This window comes from Squalius cephalus, assembly GCF_949319135.1.
Source record: "Squalius cephalus genome assembly, chromosome: 21".
NCBI classification, from domain to species: domain Eukaryota; kingdom Metazoa; phylum Chordata; class Actinopteri; order Cypriniformes; family Leuciscidae; genus Squalius; species Squalius cephalus.
Window position 1 is genome coordinate 25665890 of NC_137142.1, and position 25557 is coordinate 25691446.

The 25557-nt window shown below is 37.5% G+C and overlaps 3 protein-coding genes across 4 annotated transcripts in view; 1 reads left to right on the plus strand and 2 right to left on the minus strand.

Annotated features, from left to right (window-relative positions):
- Positions 1-718: 718 nt before the first annotated feature.
- tm9sf3 (transmembrane 9 superfamily member 3) lies at positions 719-15549 on the minus strand. Its single transcript, XM_079854780.1, has 15 exons — positions 15317-15549; positions 11110-11305; positions 10679-10801; positions 6847-7007; positions 6606-6683; positions 6368-6499; positions 5960-6126; positions 5680-5774; positions 5398-5528; positions 4367-4506; positions 4053-4121; positions 3819-3965; positions 3505-3588; positions 2581-2657; positions 719-2457 (listed from the first exon to the last, which is right to left on the minus strand). The coding sequence occupies exons 1-15, from the start codon at positions 15407-15409 to the stop codon at positions 2390-2392; spliced, it is 1761 nt and encodes a 586-aa protein (XP_079710906.1). The 5' UTR covers positions 15410-15549; the 3' UTR covers positions 719-2389.
- Positions 15550-17080: 1531 nt separating this feature from the next.
- Positions 17081-24397, minus strand: LOC307149598 (lysophosphatidylserine lipase ABHD12-like). Of its 2 annotated transcripts, none has more exons than XM_079855997.1 (13): positions 24290-24397; positions 22322-22407; positions 22123-22216; positions 21875-21994; positions 21348-21378; positions 21220-21265; positions 20979-21108; positions 20797-20834; positions 18866-18954; positions 18484-18566; positions 18250-18328; positions 18035-18159; positions 17081-17800 (listed from the first exon to the last, which is right to left on the minus strand). In XM_079855997.1, exons 2-13 carry the CDS (start codon positions 22383-22385, stop codon positions 17773-17775), a joined length of 927 nt encoding a protein of 308 aa, XP_079712123.1. In that variant the 5' UTR covers positions 22386-22407; positions 24290-24397; the 3' UTR covers positions 17081-17772. The 2 variants fall into 2 exon arrangements, with proteins under 2 accessions (XP_079712123.1, XP_079712122.1); XM_079855996.1 differs by lacking the exon at positions 24290-24397 and adding an exon at positions 22798-22945.
- Positions 24386-25557, plus strand: part of srbd1 (S1 RNA binding domain 1) — a 54896-nt gene continuing 53724 nt past the window's right edge. The window contains exons 1-3 of the mRNA XM_079855995.1: positions 24386-24464; positions 24950-25017; positions 25272-25551. Coding sequence (XP_079712121.1) covers positions 24950-25017; positions 25272-25551 — 348 coding nt within the window. The 5' untranslated portion in view covers positions 24386-24464. The remainder of the gene's footprint in view (positions 24465-24949; positions 25018-25271; positions 25552-25557) is intronic.

The following is a 25557-nucleotide window of genomic DNA, read 5'->3' on the forward strand; positions in this document are numbered from 1 at the left end:
AGCCAAAGCAACTTTTCTCTACAGACATGACAAAGTGACGTATATACGCAATTTTCCACAAAAACCCATCCCATCAGGTCTAAAATAGAAATGCTTATAATAGAAATAGTGAATCAGGGTAAGACAAAAAGCACGTTTTGGAAGAAGGATTGATGATGTATTGATTAATTTAATCGCTTTTATGTTAAATCATTTATGTTAATTTTGAACAAAAAAAAGTTACATAGTGTACCTTAAGTATCTCAGCAAAACAATGATCCTAGGATATGGTAGAATAGGATATATTAAAATCTTAAGCACTGTAGTTCATAATTTTTGTTGCAACAAATAATTGTCATTTGTAAGCGCAAGAGTTTAAAACGATGCATTTGTTACTAAAAAGGTTGAGAAATCCTGCTTTATATTATTGTTCAAAGACAGGATTTAAGGGCCGTTCACTGCAGTTAAAATCCTTGCTAAAAGGTACCGTACAATAACGATACAGCAATACTTTGATCTCAGTAACTCTAGAGTTTGACTGATTCTTGACCAAGTTTTTAGAAACACAATATGTTGAAGACAGATGAAGCTGCCGTCACACCATTTGTTTATTCTACTGAAAAGTGCAATCATTACATACTGACTGTGTAATTCTTGTAGCTTCCATCAAGTACTCAGCTGTCCTTGGGGAGAACATTTTAATTGACAACTTTTCCTTCATATATAAACCATGCCTACATAACCTCAAAAACAATGTTTATTTCTTTTTTTCTTCTCCTTTTTTACAGCAAGTTAATATTGTGTTTAAAATGTCTCTTTAGACTTCACATGGAACATGACATGAAGAACCAGAAATAATTTTTTTAAACTGGGAGAAATGAATTTTAGAAAAAGGCTTTGCCACTTCTCAAACTTTTTTTTGTTACATACTGTATTTACACAATGGAACAAGAAAAATAAGAACAACAGCTCTAAGTGTGTCTGCACTTAGTAACCATGAAAACATCTAGTAAAGTGTACAATAACTTCACTTTGTACAGTATGTTTGCAGAGTTTTAGCATGTGCGCCTAAATTGTGTCTGACAAATCACAATTTTGGTTCAGATCATGGATACAAAAATAAGCACGAGTCAGCTGTCCAAGACAATGAATAGCCTTTCAACTCTTTAAATAAAAAAAATAATAAAAAAAAGCTGATGACTATCTCCTCTATGAGCAGCACAAAGTCAATGAAGCACTTATTTTTGAGACCGTTCTACAAGATGCAAATAAAGGGTAGTGATGAGGGTCACCTAAAATGTAATTATGATCAACAAAAACAAATAGAATCTGATCATTTGATTTGGTGAAAAATTCATGCAATATCAGGCAAGATGTAACTGTGCCACGAAGCCCACCCCAACCTTCAAAAAAAGTAACAAAAAAACCTAATCTGACTGTTCATAAAAGAAAGAAAAGACACCCTTTAATAAATCTGTACAACCAAAATACATTTGGGATCTACATCTACTATTACATTATTAAGGTTATATACATGGCCAACCCCCTCCATATATTATCTTTACGAGCAGACTTCATTCAAACCCAAACAACAACATAAAACTGAACTGGAAAAAGAAATATCACATCACACATCCCATTAAAACAATCTGCCACCAAACCATCATTTCATATCACCAGTCTCACTAGAATCTGCTTGTGGATAGCGAACTGTATCTGATGTGCTAAGCTCTGTCCCGCGCGGGTCTGTGGATCTGAGCTACAGGACAACAGATGCCCTGAAAAGGTAGAGCTAAAACCTGTCTGCTTCACATCATATTGGTTTTTCTATTTATGAAAAAAAAAAAAAAAAAGAATTCTTTTGGAATTTTAAACCACGTTATGCTTTTGGTGCGATTCATAAGCATGTAAAAACAATACTACAATGAAGGCATTGTACGACTAATACAAAACAGACAAGCAAGAGGATGGACGTAAACCCCACTCTCTGATATTCTCATATAATAGAACAAAGGCTCTCAATACACTTTGGCCTCTTCACTGAAGAGAGCTAGACTATTCCATCAATAAAGATCTGTTCAATGGTTTTGGGGGGTGGGATAAAGTTATAAGAAATAGGAGCAACGTTGTGGTGTACTTTCTTTCCCCTTTATCTGCATTTACTGCCTGCATTGCCTCTGAAGGGAAAAACGAAAAAGCAGATAAAATAAAAAATAAAAAGTCCTGTTTATTACACCTCTCATTTTACCCTTGTGTACGCATCATGCCGCAACTTTTAATTCATTGAGAAAATGGAAAACTAGATTTTGTACAAGATACCACAATCTCTTCTTGCAAAATAAATGGAGACTTTGTGCCCGCGTCGATCGGGAGGAAGTGTCGGCTGATCCGCAGCGTCGCTGCAGAGTTTCTAGTCGATTTTTACATTTGTGTAGATCTTCCTCACAAAGGCACTTGTTCCCATGTAACCTACCGCTCCTAAAAACAAAGAGATGATGCATTGTGTTATCATGAGAATATGTCGCTCCCCTACCCATATAGCAACACTTATGATTAACCAGGAGGATCACTGTACTAGAGAAGTAGTTTTCTTGTACTCACCACACATGATTCCCAGAGCAGTACTGAACACAGCCATGTAGCCAAAATAGAATGACGTCTGAAATAAGCCATACATCCTGCAGATAAAATTAGTACATGTTACCATATTTTCTGGACTATAAGTTTTATCATATGAAACATGCTGCAACCTATATAATGCTATTAAATTCAAGCACAACTTTTTTTTTTCTCAGCACAATTTTGCCCCCGTGCGACTTCTACTCAAGTGCTACTTATTATTCGGAAGATACAGTAATAAATCCATTAATGAAAATGAGAAATAATTTCTATTTTTCAAACAATGTACTAGCAATTTAGGGATACACCAAAATGAAAATTCTGGGCCGAAACCGAAAATTCTGGATGCACTTGGCCAAAAACCGAAAATGCTTTTTAAAAATTATTTATTTATTATTTTAAATTAGCTTTTATTTGTATAATTGTATTAATATTACACTTTTTAAATGAAATTCAATCATTTTAATGATACTGAATTGAGCAACTGAGCAGAGCGCATGTGTATAGAGAGGAATATTGAGCGGAGAGTCACACTGCGCAATAATAACGGCTCGAGCGAGAGTGAAAACTGAGCGCTGAACACTGAGGGGTGGGGGAACACTTTTTGGCTGAAAATTCAGTGCATAACTATTGCACACAAGTAACCCAAATGCTCAAAGTGATACTTAAATTTCAGTATGTTCCTCACACACAGATTTAGTATGTAGTTTCTAGCATTTTTATTGTATTGCAAGTTTTATGGAGCTTGTCGCTTTTATAGAAAATAGCAGCTTGGAAATTTTGCAAAATATCTTTTTATGTTCCATAAAAGAAAGGAAATCAAGTGACCGAGGGTGAGTAAATGACAGACATTTAAATTTAGGGCATTCATACAATGACATTTAAGGAAAAGAAACTAAAACTCACTTTGTTTTAAAGAAATAGTAGTAGAAGGAGTACATGTAAACGTAAACTGCTGTTGAGGCTGCAGAGAGAAAGCTGGTCCACTGCCTGCAAAAAATAAAAAATAAATGAAAATAACATTAATCTTAAAAGAAATACTGTCATTCAGTCTCATGATGTCATCTGGTTATGATGCAGTTACGTCCCTACAAATTTAAACGCCTCTGCGGTCTGTTCCCAAGTACACTTGGGAGGATGGAAAACGGAGGGTGGAAACAAATTAAAATTCATAAGCAAAACAGCATTATAAAGACAGAATTGCATGTAATGCTCCTTACCATCTGTAGTCTTCTGCATTGAGAAGGAAGTAGGTACAGACGATGGTAACACAGACTGTAACAATGCACAGGATCACCAGCACCAGCATCATAAATCCATACACATAGTAAATCTTGTAGGCCCAGAAAGATGTGAAAATGAAGTACCTGAAAGAAAATGTAAGATAGTTTTTAATCTTATAGATATTCATAGTCATTATGGGAGTGTGTGTACCCAGAAGTGTGCAGACTTACATCTCAATGAATATTGACCCGAATGGAAGAATGCCACCTAGACACACAATAACCGCTGGCTCCATAAACCTGCCAATTCAGAGAAACATTTAGTAAGACAAATTTATTTATATAAGTCTATAACTATCATTTTATCTGATGTATAGAAAACCTTCACAGTATTTACATTCAAATCAATTTGATCATGTTTGAACATCATGTAAATCACAGAAAACAAAAATTAAACAATGACACAATGGAGAAAATGGGATGATATCAAGACAACTGAACAGGTGTGAAACACTCTGTGATGTGTGAATCATGATTGAGGTTACCATTTCTTCTCTGGGATGGGTCTGGGTACAGCATTGACCCTACAAGGAAAGTTGGGCTGACCGGAGAGGTTCCTGCCCAGAATTGTTCCCACCAGGTTCAGAGGTAGAATTACAAAGAAACAGATGCAGCACACTGCAACCTGATAAAAAAAAGAAAAGATAAATGACATAATATATAATATTTGAAACAAATATTGCACCAAAGCAATTAATGCTTTAAAGTGTTAGTTAACCCAAAAATGAAAATTCATGTCATTCCAAGCTGACAAGACTTTCATTTATTTTCAGAACACAAATGAAGATATTTCTAATGAAATCTGAGAGATTTCTGTCCTTCCATTGTCCCTCTATTCAAATGTTCAATAAGAGATTGTAAAATAAATTCGTATGAATAGAGCAGTTTAATCCAAGTCTTCTGAAGAGATACGATCGCCTTTATATGATAAACAGATTTAATTTAGGATTTTCTTCACATATAAACATTGATCTTAGCACACTAAACATAAATGCAAGTATGCTTGCTTGCCACGCAAGAACCAATGAGGTTCATTCTCACGTGTCACACCAACATATTCGAGGTTCCACAAGAACCAATGAGGTTTGTTCTCGCGCAATCAAGTATTGTTGAGATTCCGTTATTAAATTTGAGTGCTCTAAGATCAATGTTTATATGTGAATAAAAGCCTAAATTAAATATGTTCACCATATAAAGCAATTATGTCTCTTCAGAGGACTTTGAATACCAGTCTTATGGTAAGTCTTATGGGTTTGGAACAATATGAAAGTGAGTTATTGACAATTATCATTTTTGGGTGAACTATCATTTTGAGAATGATAGGGGTATAAACCACTTTCAACAAATTGCATGTGTGATATGTAGCAGACTTGAAACTAAATGGCACTAGCATGTTCACAACCAAATTTTCTACTCAGCAGTTGATCCCAGTTGTAAAATCAACCTGAGATTGACATTATTGTCTGAGATAGGCATGTATAGACTACACACCGTATAAGGCAGATGACAAACTCACCATGGTGCCGAATGGGATGGCTCTGGAGGCATGGTAGTAGATTGCAATAAAGTTGATGAAGAATGCTGTGCCACACACCATGGCAGGGATCAGAAAAGCTCCTATGAACATCTGCTTTATCCATCTCCTCCCTGCAAAAATTATGCAAGAAACAACAAGAAAAAAAGTCAGTAGACACCTAGAACACCTTCAATAGGTTACCTTAAAAGCATAAATGCTAATAGAGTTAAAATGACATTTGGACATCCTTATCGTAGATGTTGCAAATATCAGTTTGCATACCTCCTTGTTTTGCATAAAGGCTTCCACCAAAGTAGCCGTTGACTGGGGACGTGGCAGCATAGACAAATATGGCTGTACTCAGCATGGACCCTCTCCTACAAAGGCAAACACGAAATTCCTTTGATGAGCACTTCAGAAAATGTGAATATGCCTTACAGCCCACCTTTCCATAAATGTCCAAATGTATATATCATGGTTATACAACAATGTCATTTTTATTGAAGCTTTTATTTAATTATTAGACAATATCGTTGCCCCGTTAATCATAGGTGAAACTCACTCTGTATACAAGTCCTCAATCATGGCCAAAATGATGACTATGAGGGAAACAGAGAAGATCTGACACCCAGAGCCAATGAGGGAGGAGAATATCAGCGGGTGGCTGGACGGTCTGAACACATCACCATGAACCTGCTTCCATCCATATTCATCACCGAGATCACGATCCTGAAGAAAAAAGAATGTGCATTGAGTTTGATAAAATGCAAAGAGGAAGACGCCATCCCTGAGAGGAACATAGCATTAAATTTGGAGCTGTTATCAAAGCTATAAAACATCAGCCATTGTGAGGTTGTGAATAAACCAATTCATCAAAGACACAAGAGAAAACAAATGTGTAACTTAAGAGGTGATGGATTCATAAGGCTCATGTAATAAAGAATTCCAAAAATGTTCTGTAAGTGATCACCATATCATCCATTTCCTCTTCTTTGCTGTATCTGGCGTAGTCTTTCCTTAATGTCCTCATCAGGATCATTGAAACAAGGCCCACCAGGAAAATCACCATCATGAAAGAGTTGAATATTGAGAACCAGTGAATCTGTCAGGTGCAAAAACACACACAAAAAACATTCCACAAATTCAATATCACCCAGCACATTTTAAATTAGCTGGGAAGGAGTTAGCAAACAATATGTGCCATTTACCCGGTGTTGAAAGAAGGACGGATCAAGATATTTGTCAAATCTATCCTCAAATTTCACATCAGATTTCTTCCACTTCACCTGTGAGGATCGGCAATAAGTTTGTAATATTATAAATTATTCTTTCACACAATACGCATTAGTATTAATTTTCCACACAAACGTCAATTTTAAATGACAATTGAATTAACCTTGTATTAGTTAATATTAACAGGTTTCTGAGTTTTAGGAAAGTTTTACTCACAGAGTATGACATGGGAATTCTTGTGTTTGGCACAAGCTTGACCTTCCCCTCGCTGGTCAGGTTAACATCCACAATTCTATTCCCATTGTATCCGATCTCCAACTTTTTGTAAGTCCAGAGATAATAGTCCTCTCCATTCTCATCAGCTTCACCAACAATACCTTAAATAATCCCACAAAACAATCCTCAGAAGGCTAATTATATCAAAAACATAACTTTTACTGCCTCTAAAATGACTAGAATAACCACTAATATCACAGCCTAACATTTTACAATCCAACCAAACCCTAACGAACAAGTCTGTAGAACATAATTTCCTCTTGAATATTGTACATTGTGAAATGCTTCACAGAACAGAGTGAATGGCATTTCATGCTGTCATTTAAAGTAAATAACCAACAATGACATTTAAGCTATCAAGACAAACTTTTTATAATGCATTTCAAGTCAAATGCAATATTTCTCCAACTATTAGAACACTTAATAACACTACTGCTCTTTCAGAACAAATGGTTTTACAATGAAATTTAATTTCAGTTTAAAATACATTAATAAACTGATTTCCCTTTCAGGCACAGTTTATTATTCCTCTTTTTTTTAGAACAATGTAATGGCTTTGTAACATTATCTAAGGTACAATATCATTTGAGATATAAAGTGAGAAGATGGTCAATAAATGGGAAGCTTCCAGAAAATATATAGTTGTTTTGGCAGCTCACAATGGATCTTAAAAAACTACCTGGCATTTCTGTACCAGCGTCCCTACAATGATGACTGCTGACTTGAGTCTCCCAACTGCTGTGGAGATGCCCTTACACAAGCTGTTGGATGGGAAGAATTGTGTGTAGGGTGCAAAATGCCATGTAAAAAGAGAACATATTCTAGAGCACCTATAAGTATGGTGGCTATATCTGAAGTCTCTTTTGGGAGTGGACATGCTCCGAGTCTGCACATACACTGCTGACATAACCCTTTCCTGACTAACTGGGAGGAAACACTCAGCAGCCTGATGGTGGATGGGCTGGAGTTGGGCGAGCTATGTTAAAGGATTAGTTCACTTTTAAAAAAACTTTTGCTGATAATTTACTCACCCCCATGTCATCCAAGATGTCAATGTCTTTCTTTCTTCAGTCGAAAAGAAATTAAGGTTTTTGATGAAAACAGTCCAGGATTTTTCCCCATATTATGGACTCCAATGGGACCCAAACGGTTCAAGGTCCAAATGACAGTTTCAGTGCAGCTTCAAAGGGCTTTAAACGATACCAGACGATGAATAAGGGTCTTATCTAGCGAAACGATCGGTCATTTAAAAAATAAATAAAAAAGTTTAAGTTTTATAAGCACAAATGCTCGCCTTGCTCTGTTCTGTGATGCGCGTTCGTGACGTCACGTAATACACAATTACGTTGAAAATGTCACGCTTGAAAAATTTCTGTCCTTAAGAAAATTTTCATTTAGGCTTTTTAATATTAAAACACCCAGGATACGCACACGAAATGGGCATTTTAAACGATAAACTGACACAAATACATTTGAAAATGTGTATATGGTCCTCCTTCCGCACATTTGTAAGCACGTCAAGCTTGACCTTTTCAACGTAACTGCGTATTACGTGACGTCACGAACGCGCATCACAGAACAGAGCAAGGCGAGCATTTGTGCTTATAAAACTTAAACTTTTTTATTTATTTTTTAAATGACCGATCGTTTCGCTAGATAAGACCCTTATTCATCGTCTGGTATCGTTTAAAGCCCTTTGAAGCTGCACTGAAACTGTCATTTGGACCTTGAACCGTTTGGGTCCCATTGGAGTCCATTATATGGGGGGAAATCCTGGAATGTTTTCATCAAAAACCTTAATTTCTTTTCGACTGAAGAAAGAAAGACATGGACATCTTGGATGACATGGGGGTGAGTAAATTATCAGCAAAAGTGTTTTTAAAAGTGAACTAATCCTTTAAGGGGTTGTCCGTTGTCAGCAATTTGAAGGAAACGTATGAGTTCTCAATGTTCTAGGTCAGGGTTCACCAATCTCGGTCCTGGAGGGCCGCTGTCCTGCAGAGTTTAGCTAAACTCTGCAGGACAGCGGCCCTCCAGGACCGAGATTTGTGAACCCTGTTCTAAGTCATGAAAAGCTACATCAGCGTTGACAGTTGAAAGTCTTGCCAACCTCGATGGCTTGATAGGCCTCAATCATAAACAGTTGCATTCACGTTTTGACCAAAGGCTCAAGAGACAACAGAATTCGAGGACAAGAGCGGACGAAATGACTAAATGGGAGACTCTCACCCAGTGGGCGAGCATCCATTGCATCCCACTGAATGCAGGGTTGGAGCCGTGCAAACTGGGAAGCAGGACAGATACTGCAGTTAACTTGTGGAAGTGGCTCACATCCAGATACAAGATCTTGGAGACCATTTTCTCTAGATATTGAAACCACTTCTTTCAGTCATCCTGATGCTCCTCATAGGACTTGTAATGGAACATGCACTTGAAAGTCACAGCCAGAGTAACATGACATCAAGCATCTTAATGACCTTCTCTGCAGCCTCAAATGTTGCATAATGGGCAAATCAATACTCTTTAGATGCTTTCTGTCAATCAAAAACTGTCACAGAACAGGATGTCCCAGAACAGGATGTCCCAGAATGACTAGATACATTACATGCCACTTTCATTTCTTAGCAAAGATTAATCAACTAAGTGTACAAAGGTAACTGTACCCTGGAGAGCAGTTGGCCACCCTGTCTCTGCACACCCGCACAGAAAAAAAAATGATCTAAACACAATGAATGCAGCAGGATTTCACTCACATTTCAGTGAAGGTCACCCACAAGCAAATACCATAGACTGTAAAAAAAGATGGACGACGCCCCTTCGCTCTCTTCCATTGATGAGAACTGAAGCCGCCAGTGTCCCGATATGGCGCTGACATATTGGAACTTGAGTCTGCGCAGTAGCGATCTCGGGACCAGACCTGCGCAGTAGTGAGCAGGAAGTAAAGCCGCGAAATCAACGCTCCGCCCTCACTCTCGCCGAATGCACTCAGGGAGAGTGCATTCTGCACACTTTTTTAAAAATTGATTGCAGTACGAAAAGAGGCTTGTTAAAATAAAGTAAATACAATCTCCTCAGTCCTCCTAAGATCCCGAAAAAAATGTCCGTTGGTGCTTCAGTGACTACTTCGCTCTGAGAACCTGTCAATCACAGCTGTCAATCATGACGTTACACCACCGCTGTCAATCATGACGTTACACCACCGCATCACGTAACTAACTAAAAACCAACTTATTTTTGAAACAGCCACTTGAACTTACATCAGCGTGATAAAAACGACAGCAAATGAAAGAAACCACCTTTGGAAAAAAAGATATTTGAAGTGTAATTTAATTGTTTAGTTGGTCTCACGTCCCGTTGAATAACACGGGGAGGCGGGGCTTATGGCCTATACTAGGACCAGTCACCGGGGGGCCATCGAGACGTTTTGGCTTCACTTTTCAGGGCTTGTGCGGCACGCTTGGCAAATACCCCATCTAGACTTTTTGATGATTAAAATAATCATCAGAAAACTGTTTCTCGTTTTTGCTGTTTGTGCTAACAGATTGGTCTCAACAATATATTTTGAAGCCTTCACAATTGCTGTCTCATTTTTATACTGTCTCAGCTGAACAGTGTTATTGTTAACAAAAACTATTACGAATATTGTTCTATCAAAAAATTAAAATATAATATAAATATAATAGATTGAAAAACTGATTATATAAAGATTATAGAAATAAAAAAAAATCTCAAAAGCAGGCTTGCCATTCACTCTGGCTTCCGGTTTACTCACCCCAGATGGGAAGGTCATCTATGTACATTTGATACCAGTAGTGGTTCTTGATGGCATAGACAAACGCATCTTTTTTAGGTTTGTCTAGTTCAATGTCACAGTATGTCGTCTGCATCACCTCCTCTGTAAAAGACAAATCCACATTGCATTCTTACAATCATCACAAGAGCAATAGTCTTACTTACTAACAAACATGTGGATGAATGATCTACAAATTTAAATAATGTAAATTACATTCATAGTACTTTACATGTAATGCTATTTAACGCTTGTTGATAAGCTTTATTTGAACAAGTTAACATGCTAGCCACAATAGTCAAGTCACCTTTATTTATATAGCGATACAGATTGTTCTAAAGCAGCTTTACAGTGATAACAGGAAAATTATGCAGTTAGGCTATTGTTCAGTTGAACAGGTATCAAGACCATACCTGTATACTTGATATCCAGACCGCTGAACTCCAATTCAACCCCCTGTAGCGCCTCTCCCAACGTCTCATGATAATGACTAATAGTTTTCTTCGTGCCCACACAGAATGGTAGGGAGAAGTACTTATAGGTCTCCTGTCGGTTGTGATAAGGGCCCACTGTATTCATCCATAGAACCACCTCCTCTTTATCAGTGTACTGGAGAAGAACGAGAACAGTCATTAGCTACCTGTTTCAAATATCAGCATCTATTCTTTGTGATGTTAATTCAACTCCGGGATGTCACCAATTAAAAGAGCTCAGACTACAAGAGGGCTCCATCCTCAGACTACAAGGCCTCAGACTCTGTTGTTTTTGTATTTTGCACCTAAACACAATTTTTAACATTGCAAACTAACATATTCATTTAATTAAAACTGGGAAAAGAAAAACAACAGTCTGAATCCACACAGACACACTCTCTATGGTGCGAGTGTGGCTCAAGCACACCCATAAAAACTAGCCAACTCCATTAATTCGATGCAAAATGAAGTCAGCTGGAAGTTAAGAGGTTTTAGAATTGAGACGGACAAAATAATGATGCTGCCAAACCCTCAAGCAAAACAAGATAATAATATATATAAAAAAACATGCTTCACAAAGAGAAAATTCATTTGTCCAAATATTAGACTACACTTCATTTAAAACTTTTCTGTTCAAAGACTTTAGATCAAATCTATGCATCCTCCAAGTGGACAAGTAAGCAAATGTTATACAATGCTGTAAAAACACAACAATAAAATCAATGAGAATGTCCAAAATGACAGCGATTCAACCATGTCTATTAAACCTTTGACACAGTGCTGACCCAGAAAAAGCAGCTATCATGAAACAGCTTCACAAACAGTCTTTTCAACCACACAGTATCACAATTTCTATGTAACAAATATTTAAATTATCATAGAAGTACTGGGATAAAAGTTAATTATGTAAACATTGTGGTATATGGTAGCGATAAAAAAAAAAAAAAATCACATTTTGAAAGTAACTTGGTGCTTCACATAAGGACTGTATTAATTCCATTGTTACACCACTAGGTGACAACAAGTGACTGTAAAAAATGTATTTGTCATTGGCTACGTTTACATGCATCCAAATAATCCGTTAGTAATCGGATTGACGGCTCAATCGGACTAAAAAGCTTTCATGTAAACACCTTAATCGATCCGATTGAGTTCGATCCGAATGAAATGGGTGGTTTATTCCTTTTCTAATCCGATCGAGAGGACAAGTAAACACTTGATCGGATTGAAAACCGAAATTGAAAGGACTGCGCATGTGCAATGACGTTGAAATAGCACGATGAGCTGTTTCTTCTTGTTGAATAAAGTGTCATATAAATGAGTTTCCCGTCATTCTAAAATTCTCATCCACAGACGAGTGGTTTTGGGCGCAGGCCAGGGAGGGGCATTTTTACAGCGTTATAAATATAATCAGCACGGACCAATGGTTCATATGTTCATGGTCTCCAAAAAAGATCCAATGTAGGAGAATAGTTATTACGCGCAAACAGTGGGAAACTCTGTATATTCGTGCAGTGTGTGCATGTCAACCCGATTTAACGTTGATCTACGTTTAACGTTCATGCAAACACTACATTCAGATTCGTCAATTGGAATGAATTCAATCCATCTGAAACAAAAGTTGTGCATGTAAACGTAGCCACTGAATCATTCATTCAAGAGATTGTTAAAATACCCTGATTCATCCAGTAATGAAACAGAAGTATTTGAATGAGTCGTTCAAACCGATTTAAAAAAAAAAAATTCATTCCAATAAATTCAACGTTTTTAAATAGACTACTACAGCAATTAGGCTAACATTATGTCAGAACCTCTAGTAAATTACATGTTATTTTGTTTAGTTGTCTTTTCAGAATCGTGGGACAATCGCAATCTCTATTTGAAACAACAACAAAAATCTAAAATCGTGCAGATACCAGACATTTCCAATGTCGAAAACTACATAAATAGCATCAAAAACTTTCAAGTTATTTATACGTACTCAATCTACATTAAACAAATTATACAGCACATCATTTTTTTTAGTGACCAATATGATGTCCTAGAAGCAACAGTATAAAAAATGTTTTGCTTACTCCCTGATACACATACATTTACAGAATAAAGTATGCAGAGACACAGACCATTGGAAGCAATGATTATTGTTGCCTCTCAATGGTTATTATTAATATCCAGTTGTATCATTAACAAGTTTTCCAATTTTTCAAGGCAAATGACAATAATGGAGATTTGATTAGACATAATAGATCATTAGATAATAGAAATGTAATTGATTCTGGGGTGAAAACAATCTTGATGCAGAAATTAATGCTTAAAGGAAGAATTTACCAAAAATTGTCTTCAAACAAATCATCATGTTGTTCCAAACCTGTATCTTCTTCGTGGGAAGACAAAAGAAGATTTTTCAAGAATGTTGGTAACTAAACCGTTTTGGTGACCATTGACTTCCATTGGAGAAAAAAACAGACAATTCTCAAAATATCTTCTTTTATGTTCCACAGAAGAAAGTGGTTCATACTGAACTATCCTTTAAATTCTTTGAATTAAGAGGCTAAAGAAACACAGTAAAGACAGGGTGTGAACCAGTAAATCAGGTAGTGTTACTACACCATCCTATCTGAATCTAGAGAACAAATATAAGAGCAGTGCAGCAATACTCATGACACTGGATAATGAAAATGAGAATAAAAGGACAAAGACAACTGCATGGTTGTAACGATGAAACCTTAAACACTGTCTCCCATGCTCAGAGGTATTCCCATTGGCACTGGTTTGAACAAAAAGAAGCACATTATCCACCAGAAACCCCAGATCTCTTGAGACAAAAGAAGGAATATATACATACGAGAATGTATCCTGTTTTATGAGCTATAATTCATCATCACAGATTATGTGTGGTGCTGAATAATTCCAGTAATATTATGAAAGATGTGAAAGGGGCTGCAATAAAAGTGTCTCTTAAATCTCTGTAAACACCCAAAATCAACTTGTCTAAACTGATCAGTGTCATACCACAGATGCTTTTCATATTGTATTCAATCGTGATACCTACCAATGTCTGAAATGCTGATGAATTTTGTAAGCATCTTCAGGACACCAGAAAAACGAGTTCCAACTTCCAGGTATGACATTTTGATGTCATAAAAAGTATATATATGTTTTTAATTAAACATGCACATGTGAACTGTTCACAATAAGATGCATTTAGAAAATAGATGAAGTTCATTTTCATTTCATGCTGACTTTTAAGTAGTTTAAATCCAAATCAAACATTATCACAATACTATAATGCTGTACACTGAAAGAGTGTAAAAAGTGTAAATATGCAACAATAAAAACTTGCTAATTGCTTAACTGTAAGCTGCCTTATATAAAAAATCTACCTAACCCATGTAATTGTAGTCTAAAAATATTAAGATGTTATTAAATATTTAGTTATGTTAGTGGCATGTGTTTTACGTGATAACACCATTACAATAAATGTGATGAATTTAAGCAGCCTTCCATTGTACCTAACAGATTTCATTAGCTTAAATAGGCTATTATTTTGACATATTATGATTTAATGACATATAGTTAGGAACTGTAAAATATACAGTCACCAAAATGACACCGGGAAAAGACTGCCACTCCGTCACAGTAAAATTATTGCAACCAAAGCTGCTCTTTGTGTAAACGCAACAATGTTTTACAGTGTATCGGTCATATAAAAGCCTAGACGAACCGGATGTGTGTGTATAGACGGACATATTTATTTTAGCTAACGGCGGTTAGCAGACCCTTCAGAATAACCTCATACAAACACAAAAGAAACGCACACAAAACACATCTTAAGCCTAAAATAACATTATACTTATCATGCATGATACGAGGAGTCGAAACCCAGGATTTCGACCACAGCCCTGCTGTTTGAACAGCATAATGTAATAGGATAGCTGATGCTAAGCTAGCCACGTAGCTTCTGATGTGCTTAGCATTTCTAACATAGACACGGGGAAATAAATCATTCATCGTATCAAGTTTATAGGATTTATTTATGTCCTGTGATGTTAGGCACTTTTGCCAGAGCAACCAGCTCAATATCTAACGTCTCTCGAGACTATACACACCGAACACAGAGGGCTTCTCGGCCCGCAGTTTATCTTACCTTATGTTCGTGTTCATCTGCTCGAACTGGCAGCAATGAACTAAAAACAGTCGTCAAGACAACCACTTCAATCGTCCACCTGCAGAGCCCCATGATTTTCTAGGGAAAATTCTGCGACTGATTTGAAATGGTATCTTTTTTTGGGGGCTATCCCACCTTCCTTCTTCCTGGTTCTATGACAGTAGTTGTCTTGAGGTGCTCACACATACGAGTTTGTCGTAAAACTGTTCAGCGAGTGATCAGCGCGTCCACCGCTGATGGGTGGGAACAGGTCACATGGGTAACTTGGACCTATCATTGGAGAGAGCGATGAGTCAACGTTGAGGAAGAAAACCCTCCGCTTCGCCACCCATGGCCACGTCATCTGAGCGCAAACAGAAGCGGTGGAAAGCCAGGCTGCTTAGCAGGATGTAAAAACAACACTGATGAAATGTTCATTGATAGGATCCTCAAATAGTGTAGTAGAAAGTTACGCCTAATCAGTAAACGTATCGCTATTAAACGTCCATTTATTAAAGTCCCTTGTTATTCCTCACCAAGCTGCCAAAATAAAAGATTTCACAAAAACTTAACACGAATACAACTAATTTCCCCCAATTATTTTTTAAAAATAATTAAGTTTTAATAATTTAACAACAAATTTGCATGTTCACGGTTGCAGGTAAATATCAATAATGAAATATTTTACTAAGTGTTATATTTAGAATGTTTCAATTTTAAAATTATTAATTTAAATTTTATATTTTTATTACTGGAATTATTATTAGCTTTTCATTAACTCACCAACCCCCTGCTTTTCAAACTCCTGTTTGGGAAAACCCTGGCCTATATGTATTTTTTTGTTTTGTTTTGTTTGTTTGTTTGTTATTTGAGATGGGACAGGTAGCGTAGCATGTTGTATAATACCTAATTACAAAAAGCATTTGTCTTGGAAAGTAGTTGAGATTCTTTGAGAACTCAACTTTAACTTGATGATGAGTTGATTTTCCTATAACCTTTTACCACAACAACAACATGGCATTTAAAGAGCACAACTGCGCGAGCCATTATGACGTGTTACAGTATTTAATAGCATGAAAGTCTCTTGCTCATTTTGTAGGTTGACGGTTTGGAGTATTTGATATCAAAATGACTAAATAAATTAGTTCAAAAGCTTGGCCAAAACCTTCCATATTTTCTTCCATATCGGATTCACTGGCATGGTATGACTGACCTCTGTGCACAAGGTAATTGTTAATCCTTTGTTTTGTTAATCAGGTGGCTGTGATATTTTAGTTAAGGGGCCATCAAAGTGTTAAGCTGCTATGTTATTGATTCACAGCCACTGTTGTTATTTTATAACATCTTATTCATGTTAATCACATACTACAAATTATTTTTCAGTAAGCGAACTGTTTTGTGAACAAAGTCCTTATTTTGGAAACCACCTCCATCTGTCATAATTTCTTTCTTTTAGGCTGGCTATCCCAAACTCAAACCCATGGAGATCGACTCTACATTAATCGCCAATAAGGGCCCCAACGTTCCTCAGATAATTAAATTGCTGGACTGGCAGAACAACACAGACCACTACATCATGGTTGGGAGCTCCATCAGCTTCATGGAGCTCCATGGAGGAAGCCTAGAAGAGAAGACAGCACTTCATATCATCACGCTAACGTTTGCTGCGAGCGTGGTGTCTTCCATCGGGTCATCAACCATGGAGGTCAAATTTATTAACTTTGGGTGTGGTGCGCTCATGAAGAAATCTGCCTTCAAAGTCTTCATTGGTATGTGTTGTGAATTGCTTTATTAATTAGCTCACAGAAATGCATCCCATATAACATATACTCAACTTGCTGTGGAAATGTATTAAACAGCAGACAGCATCTCTTTCCTCCAGGCACAATAGTATGTCCTCCAGAGTTCAAATTCAACAGCAAATTCAAATGCAAAGCCGGCGACAGCGTGGACACTTGGTAGCCTCCTATCTAAATTAATTGAATAATGAATAAAGCAATTGAATAATGAAATACATATAAAAAATAAAAACTGCATAGTCTTCACAAAATGATTTAAATATTGATTTAAAGCTACTAAAGTTATTCAATCAAAGAGCAGAAAGTGATTTTTTTCTTTTTCTCTTGTTGTTTGATTAACATTAAGGATAGAGCAGCAGGTATGCTAGGCTGCTGCCATTTTAAGAACTAATGCATGACATTGGCACACATTTGATTTCATTCCCTGTTGTTTACATCAATATTCACTAAAATGGTTCATTCAGTCAAAACGGTGCATTGTGCTTTAACACAGTTCCCGACAGACAGTACAGTAAATTCCTTTTGTAAAATATACTTCAGACATTACAATGTTTTTTTATCAAAGTAGTGCATATCGTTTACAACAATTCAAAATTTACAGTTACAAAACCAGCTACAGCTTTAGCTGGTGTAAATCCTTCCCCTCGTGTGTCTGTCTCATGCCTTCAGCGACTGCACAAACTCTCTGTAATAATAAACATAGGCATTCATTTTGCTGCCATTATCTAATATTTTTCTGTCATTAAGTGATGTATGTCCAACATTATATAAAGTAATGCATAGCTTACTCATCATAAGTTACTTTTTATTGAAAGTATTTCTCCAGAGCTGTCTTTACTTGTAACATGTTACCCCTAGTATCGTGAATCTCCTATGAAAATTCTTTGAAATCTTAAAAATGAATAAAACATGACATCACCTTATGATATTTGGCAAACCAGGGTCTTTATAGAGACCATTATGAAGATATCCAAGCGATCCATCAAATGGTACCAGCTTGACCCGTTCATCTGAGTTCTGGGCCTTTTTTGCGATTCTGTAAATCTGAACCAGAATAATGTAATTTAAAGCAAAGATTTATTTCCAAATTATTTTTTATAAGGTAAATTAAGTTTCATACACGTAAACTCAAACCTCTTGAGCTGAGGCGAATGGCACTAAGTGGTCGTCTTCAGCATGGAGAATCATAATGGGAGTTCTAATTTTCTGCAAACTATCAAAAAAGAAAAAGAAAAAAGATAAGAAAAGCGAGACAAAAATTACAACAAATTTTCATATCTAACATTACACTGGCATACTATTTCAATCACATTTCTACTCATATTGTTAAATATATATTAATTACTTTAGTGAAACAATGTCACATACTTCTTATTAGTTGGAAAGACCACAATGTTGTTTTTCAGTGGATTGAAAAGGAAGAACTGAATGTATGGGAACTTCCAATAAAACTAGAGAGAGAGAAAAGAGAGAGGTACCAAACTGATTAATGATCCATATCATCTTGTGTGGTTTGTCCATGTACAGTTTCAAACTTCAGCTTTCATCAGAATTTAATTGGGATTTTCTTATAAAGTAAAATGTACTTAAAATCTGAACAATTACAATGTTGTGAAAGGTAGGTTTTAAAAACATTTAAAAGATGATCAATAAAACGCCTAATAAAAATATCTAGAATGAAAACATCTGAAACTCATTTGTCAGGACCAGTTGTTTTTCCATGATTTTTAAGATCCTAAACGTTACTTACCCAGGAAAAAGCATGTTCAAAAAGTTGATTAGGTGCCACTTCCCCGGTTAGGAATGCACCCTCAAGTATTATTCCATCAAACTGTTTTCCTGTCAATAAATATGCAGTTTTTTAATCAAGAAAAATGTATACAGAATGAAGAAAAATACACAATTCCCCTCTTGCAGTCAAGAAATGTTTAAAAATATGTAAGGTGTGTAAATTATGTTCCCCATGATTAGTTCCCTGATTGCTGATTCCCTGATATAGGCCTTGTGTTTCCCATGTTCCTTGTCAGTTTATGTTTGCTGTGGATGAATGTAGATGGATCGTGTCTCTTCTCCTCATGTTCCCTAGTCTCAGAACTCTCTGTGCTCTCTCTTATGGTAACAGAAGCCATTCTTGAGGCCAACTCTCTGGGCTCTCCGTCTCTGTTCCACCATGGCCTCCTGACTCTCGGTGGTCCTCAGCTCCACCGGTTCAACCTTGGTCTTCAGCTCCACCTGCTCTGCCCTGGTGGTCTCCTGCTCCTTCTGCTCTGCCTTGGTGGTCTTCAGCTCCGCCTGCTCCACCTCGGTGGCCTTTAGCTACGCCTTGACCTTCAGTTTGCCTGCTCCGCCTTGATGGCCTTCATCTCCGCCTGCTCTGTCTTAGTGGCCCTTACCTCCGCTTGCTCTGCCTTGGCTCCCTCTTCTTCCTGCTCCGCCCTGGCTCCCCGCTCTCTCTGCTCTCTCTGCTCCCTCTGCCCTGGCTCCCTCCTCTTCCTGCTCTGCCCTGGCTCCCCGCACTTCCTGCTCCCTCTGCCCTGGCTCCCCGCACTTCCTGCTCCCTCTGCCCTGGCTCCCCGCACTTCCTGCTCCCTCTGCCCTTGGCTCCCCACTCTCTCTGCTCCCTCTGCCCTGACTTCCTGCACTTCCTGCTCCCTCTGCCCTGACTTCCCGCACTTCCTGCTCCCTCTGCCCTGGCTCCCCGCTCTCTCTGCCCTGGCTCCCCACTCTCTCTGCTCCCTCTGCCCTGACATCCCGCACTTCCTGCTCCCTCTGCCCTGGCTCCCTGCTCTCTCTGCTCCCTCTGCCCTGGCTCCCCGCTCTCTCTGCCCTGGCTCCCCACTCTTCCTGCTCCGCCCTGGCTCCCCGCTCTCTCTGCTCCCTCTGCCCTGGCTCCCCACTCTTCTTGCTCCGCCCTGGCTCCCCACTCTTCTTGCTCCGCCCTGGCTCCCCGCTTTCTCTGCTCCCTCTGCCCTGGCTCCCCGCTCTCTCTGCCCTGGCTCCCCGCTCTCTCTGCTCCCTCTGCCCTGGCTCCCCACTCTTCCTGCTCCGCCCTGGCTCCCCGCTCTCTCTGCTCCCTCTGCCCTGGCTCCCCACTCTTCTTGCTCCGCCCTGGCTCCCCGCTTTCTCTGCTCCCTCTGCCCCGGATCCCCACTCTCTCTGCCCAGGCTTCCTACTCTCTCTGCTCCGCCCTGGCTCCCTGAACTGCGGGCTCCGCATTGGTTACAAGGCCCACATCCACCTCATGGCCGTCCATCCCTCCCTGGTGGGGGGGTTGGGTTTTATGTTCCCCATGTCTTGTTTAGACTTGTGTTACTTCCTGTTTTGGTGCCATGTTTGTAGTCTCTTGTAGACAAGTTTTAATGTTGATTAGTTCCCTGATTGTTGTCTTTTTAGCTTGTTACCCCTACTGTATAGCCCTTGTGTTTCCCTCGTTCTTTGTCAGCCGATGTTTGCTGTGGATTCATGTAGACAGATTGTGTATCTACTCCCAGTGTTCCCTGGTTTTCCTGTTCTTGCCTTGTTCATGTTTTTTCAATAAACCCCTCTTATTTAGATCTACGTTTCTGCATGAAGCTTACTAAGCTATACAATGACCAGTGAAAAGTAAAGAAGCAAGACAACAACACTGAAGAGACATTGAGACAAATAAGAGCATAAAAGTACAATCAGTCAAATTCTTACCTTCCTCCAGTAATTTCACTGCTGTGTTAGTCGTTACACTATTGAAAAAGAAACATACAGCTGTTATACTGTATATGTAGAAAATACTTATTTACAGTCATATTATATTTATTGTCTTTATTGTTTTTTTATACATTTGTAGAAACTTAGCAAAAGTCAATAAAAAAGCAGTTTCTACACACCCACTACCAAGCGAGTGCCCCCACACAAACACCAGGCTGTTTCCACTGCGTGCCTTAACCCAGTGGTACAAGAATAAGGCATCAGTACTTAGACCGGCCTCTGTAGGTTCCCCAGTGGAGTCTCCAAAACCTGACAGATTTTAATCCATTTGAGTAAGCATTGCCTTAGAAAAATCATATGAAGTTTGAAATGAGTTCCAATGATTGTGGGCTACAGTGAAGTGACAACATTTTAACCCACCTCTGTAGTCCAACGCCAAGACATGATATCCGACACTACTCAAGACCTGTATGGTAAAGACACTTCAGTCATTGTCTCTATTTAAGTTCTTAGTCTTTCTACATAATGAAATAAGTGAGTTTGCTCACGTTTGCAATTCCAATACGATGGGGTGCAGATCTGTTTATTGAGGGTACAAAAGTCATGACAGCATGCAAAATGTATCACTTTTTTATTGATTTATATATTTAGAAGAGAAACAATTTTAAATAGTATCACAAAGGAACTCAATGTGTAAATTAGTCTAAATTAATATGTGGTAATTTTATTTAAACAAATTGATAATATTGTGGTAGTGTTTACACACTTACAGTTTTTATGTTTGGTTTCATTGGACTTTGATCTTTTTTTCAAATAGTGAGGTTGCAAAAGGATTGAGTGATATGCTGCAGTTGCCCATCCCAGTTTTTTATAAGGTAAAGGTAAGGTAGAAAATGCACAAGTTCAGTGTATGTAAAAGATATCTAGGCCCACTGATCAATGTCAAGAAATTATGTAGACATTGCATAGTGTCTGCATGGTTAGCATATCAAAGGAAATCTTTAGTGAACAGAGATTAAAAGTCTTAGAATAAAAGGTGTTCTCTTGTGTTTTAAGCTGATTAAAGGTTTCTTGCCTGTTACCCCCATTGCCATGGAGGTAGATGAAAATTGGTGATCCATCCCCCAGAGCTTTCTCATACCACTCTAGATTCTGCCCCTGCGCCTCCTTCCATCTATGTGCAGGTACGGTATACCTACAAAATAATTATGTATAATGCAAAAACAAAGGAAAAGAATATATTGACAACATCAATATTTGTTATTGTTGTTTCATAGTTTTTGAGTATATATATGTGTGACATGTAGGTGTCTTAAAACTAACCACACGCCCACTCTCACCCCCTCCTCGGGTTTGAGATAGATATTTATAGTGTGATTGAGACCTATATCTGAAGGTTGGCTGAGGTCAACATAGTCTGGAGAAATAAACAAATGAATTTATAGGAAAAATCCATAAACTACAACAGTATATAGATGACAACACATCGATATGGGGGGGGGGGGGGGGGGGGATTGCATACCAGAGAAGAGATGCATTAGAAATGGTATTGTTGCAGAAAGCACGCACATCAAAAGAAGTCCCATTTTAGTCCAAGTCCACTGATATCTTAAGAAAAGAACATTCACAGAATCTGTCATTTTTGACCCAATGGGCTGTATTCAAGATGTGGTGCAGACAAATTTATTCTTAAACCAATGCAATGTGTTTTGCTTTTGCCTTTGCATACAACTCAACTATGTAGTTGTTGAATATGAAATGTTTTGTGTTGCAATGGTATGAACTCTACTGAACTCCTGATGAATTGTACAAGTAAACTTCTAAGTTTTAGCTTTAGATTGCAGTGAAAATGAAACGTCAAATCACCATTTGCATTTTATTTTGCATACAGTTTTCTTATAATGAAACTGTTAATCTGGTTTAGTTTTAATTTTTATAATTTAATTGATTTAAAATTGGCAGAAAATGCCTTCCATAAAAACAACAAATATGGCTTGCCTTGCATGCTCGTTCAAATCCTTAGGTTTCGGCAATCTTCCTGCAGACTGAAATTTTCTTTCAGATTTATTGTTTCTTCGCTTCATTTTGCAGAGCACAGAACACTCTCGATGGTTACTTTACACAACTATGGCAAACAAACCATGCAACTCACGGAAGAGCATGGGTGTAAAGAGCAAAGAGCAAAGAGCATAGACTGGGCTTATGTGCACACATTTTACAGGTTTTTTTTTTCACTCAAGACAAGCTACATCATTTGTGACTTATGAATATACACTGCTCTTGATACGCTTTATTTATTGGTTCAGTAATGAAAATAAAGTGTAACAGAAAAATATTTCATTAAATTGCCATTGTGTAAATCATGTCCAAAAACAAATAAGCATGTTTAGTGTGCATGTTTGTATAGCATTACTTTGCAAAGTAGGCTATACACATATCGAAACAGGGCTTTAAGTTGTGTGTTTTATGGAGGATAACCCAGTTTAGGTTAGATTTATAGTACCATGGTAGCTTACATTATAATGTCATTTTAATGCTGAAATTCTCTATAAAAAGATTACGGGGTCATTATTCATATTCAATTTTTATATATTTATTTTTTTTGCCACAAATCACTCTACTCATCAAACATTTATATCTTGCCTCTCTTCATACCAGCCAGATGGCTAAAGTTCTGGCAAGGTTCTCTCAAAGTTATGACTTCTTCTAGTAACAATGTTCTCAAAACATTAGCACAAAAATGATATGTATACATTCTGAAACATATTTGAGCTATATTTCTGACAAAAGACAAGGAACTCCCGCACACTATCACTTGCAAATGAGTTTCACAATTTTATTAGCAACAGCAAACTCAGCCCAATCAACGTAAATATCCATTTGTAACCAATTAAGTTCAAATACATAATTATTAATACAACATCATCATAAACAGAAACAGCTACAAACATATCAAAGTGCAAAAAAAAAAAAAAACATGATGGGGTTGAGTTTGAATAGTTGTATATGACCGATACGTTGCTAGTAAAATGTTGATACTCATTTGCAAGTAGGCTACTGATAGTGTGCGGGAGTTCCTTGTCTTTTGTAGATTTTTTGACCTAGCCTACTTATTTGTTTTGTTTTTCCCACGCACCTATCACCTGCATGTGTGCGATGGTGTTTGCTAATAGCTTTCTGAAACATTTTAGTTGAATAATACTCCGTTGACAAAATTAGCTAAATATTAGCGAACATTCACATATCCAAGATAAATAATTTTTAAAACATTAAAATGATCTGGATGTTTTGAACGTTCTAAGAACATTCAACAGTCACATCATATTTAATGGACTTCAAAGTTTGGAGGAATGTTTTTTGTGTGTGTGTAGAAGTAACGTTATCACATTAATATATTGACAAATAGCCTACATTAATTTACCAATACAAAATGAAACGGTAAATTTGTATATTTAATTAAATTGCTTATTTAGAAGTAGAGAATGCTTACCAGCTTCTAATTCTAATGATTTTTGATGAAAAAACGGATGAAGATGAACCTTTATTATATATTAAGAGTTTGTGAGCCTTAACTACATCACTTCCTGCTGCTGACGTCGCTGAGGAAACAAAGCATCACTCAGTCGTGAAATGGGTGATAGTTTGATGTCTGTCAAAGAAACATTGTAAGTTTTAACAGTTCTGTTATCGACTACTGTAGGTGAACATCTCTGGTTTAATATGTGGTCATTTGGAGAACCATTAGCTAAGACAAATTACACGTAACGTTACGTGCTCGCGCGCTAAATTCAAAATGATTTTGTCTTTCTACAGACAGTTTCTGTTTGCTAACATTTAACAGTCATTCACCACAACAACGTTAAACATTCTTTTGCATTGCGCTGAGTAACGTTACTTTGTACATATTTGACGTGACACCTGACGGGCAGGTTTTCATATTTATCACTTTGTCTGAAAGTCGTTTTATGAGAAACAGATTATTTTTATACTCGCATATGAGCGTCCATTCTGTATGGGAATATTGATTGGGTTGAAAACATATCCACGTCCAAGTTATAAAAGAGTTGTTATTTTCATTTTCCCATACACCCTTATTTGTTACTGTCATTTAGTCCATTATTTAGTTGTATTTGTTGTTTCCCACACACAGATGCTTCGAAGAACAAGAACAGCAAAGGTGTATAAAGAGCCAGAGACTGATGAGGATGATTCTGACATGTGAGTTTCTTTTGCTTTGCTTTCACAATTTTGTTCAAATTAACTTCCAAGAAGATTAAGATGCAACACTGTGTGCAGTAAAACGATTTTAGGCTCTTTCTGCCAATAGATTAACACTGTTGAAAACATGCTATTGAATTTTAGGTTGTGACGTTGATAGAAAAAATGTTTTTTTAATTATGTAAAAATACAAGATCTTCTATTTCTTGTTCTCCATGAATGCTGAATGAAATAGAAAAAATGTATTGTTACAGATCAGGCAATCAGAAAGATGACAGTGAGGAGTTAGATGAATGGTTGCCAGATTTAAATGAAGGCAAAACTAAAGGAAGACGCCAGAGGGGGACAGATGAAACCGCTGAAAAGAAAAAAGTGACCAAGAGGGTGGCCAAACCTAAAGAGCCAAAACCTAAAGCGGAGAGGAAGCCAAGAGCTGCACGGGTTCCTAAAGCGAAGACTAATATTGAGAATCAAACTGAGGATGCAGTTCTACCCAAGCCTGAATCACACCAGCATGTGACAATCAAAGAAGAGGCAAGT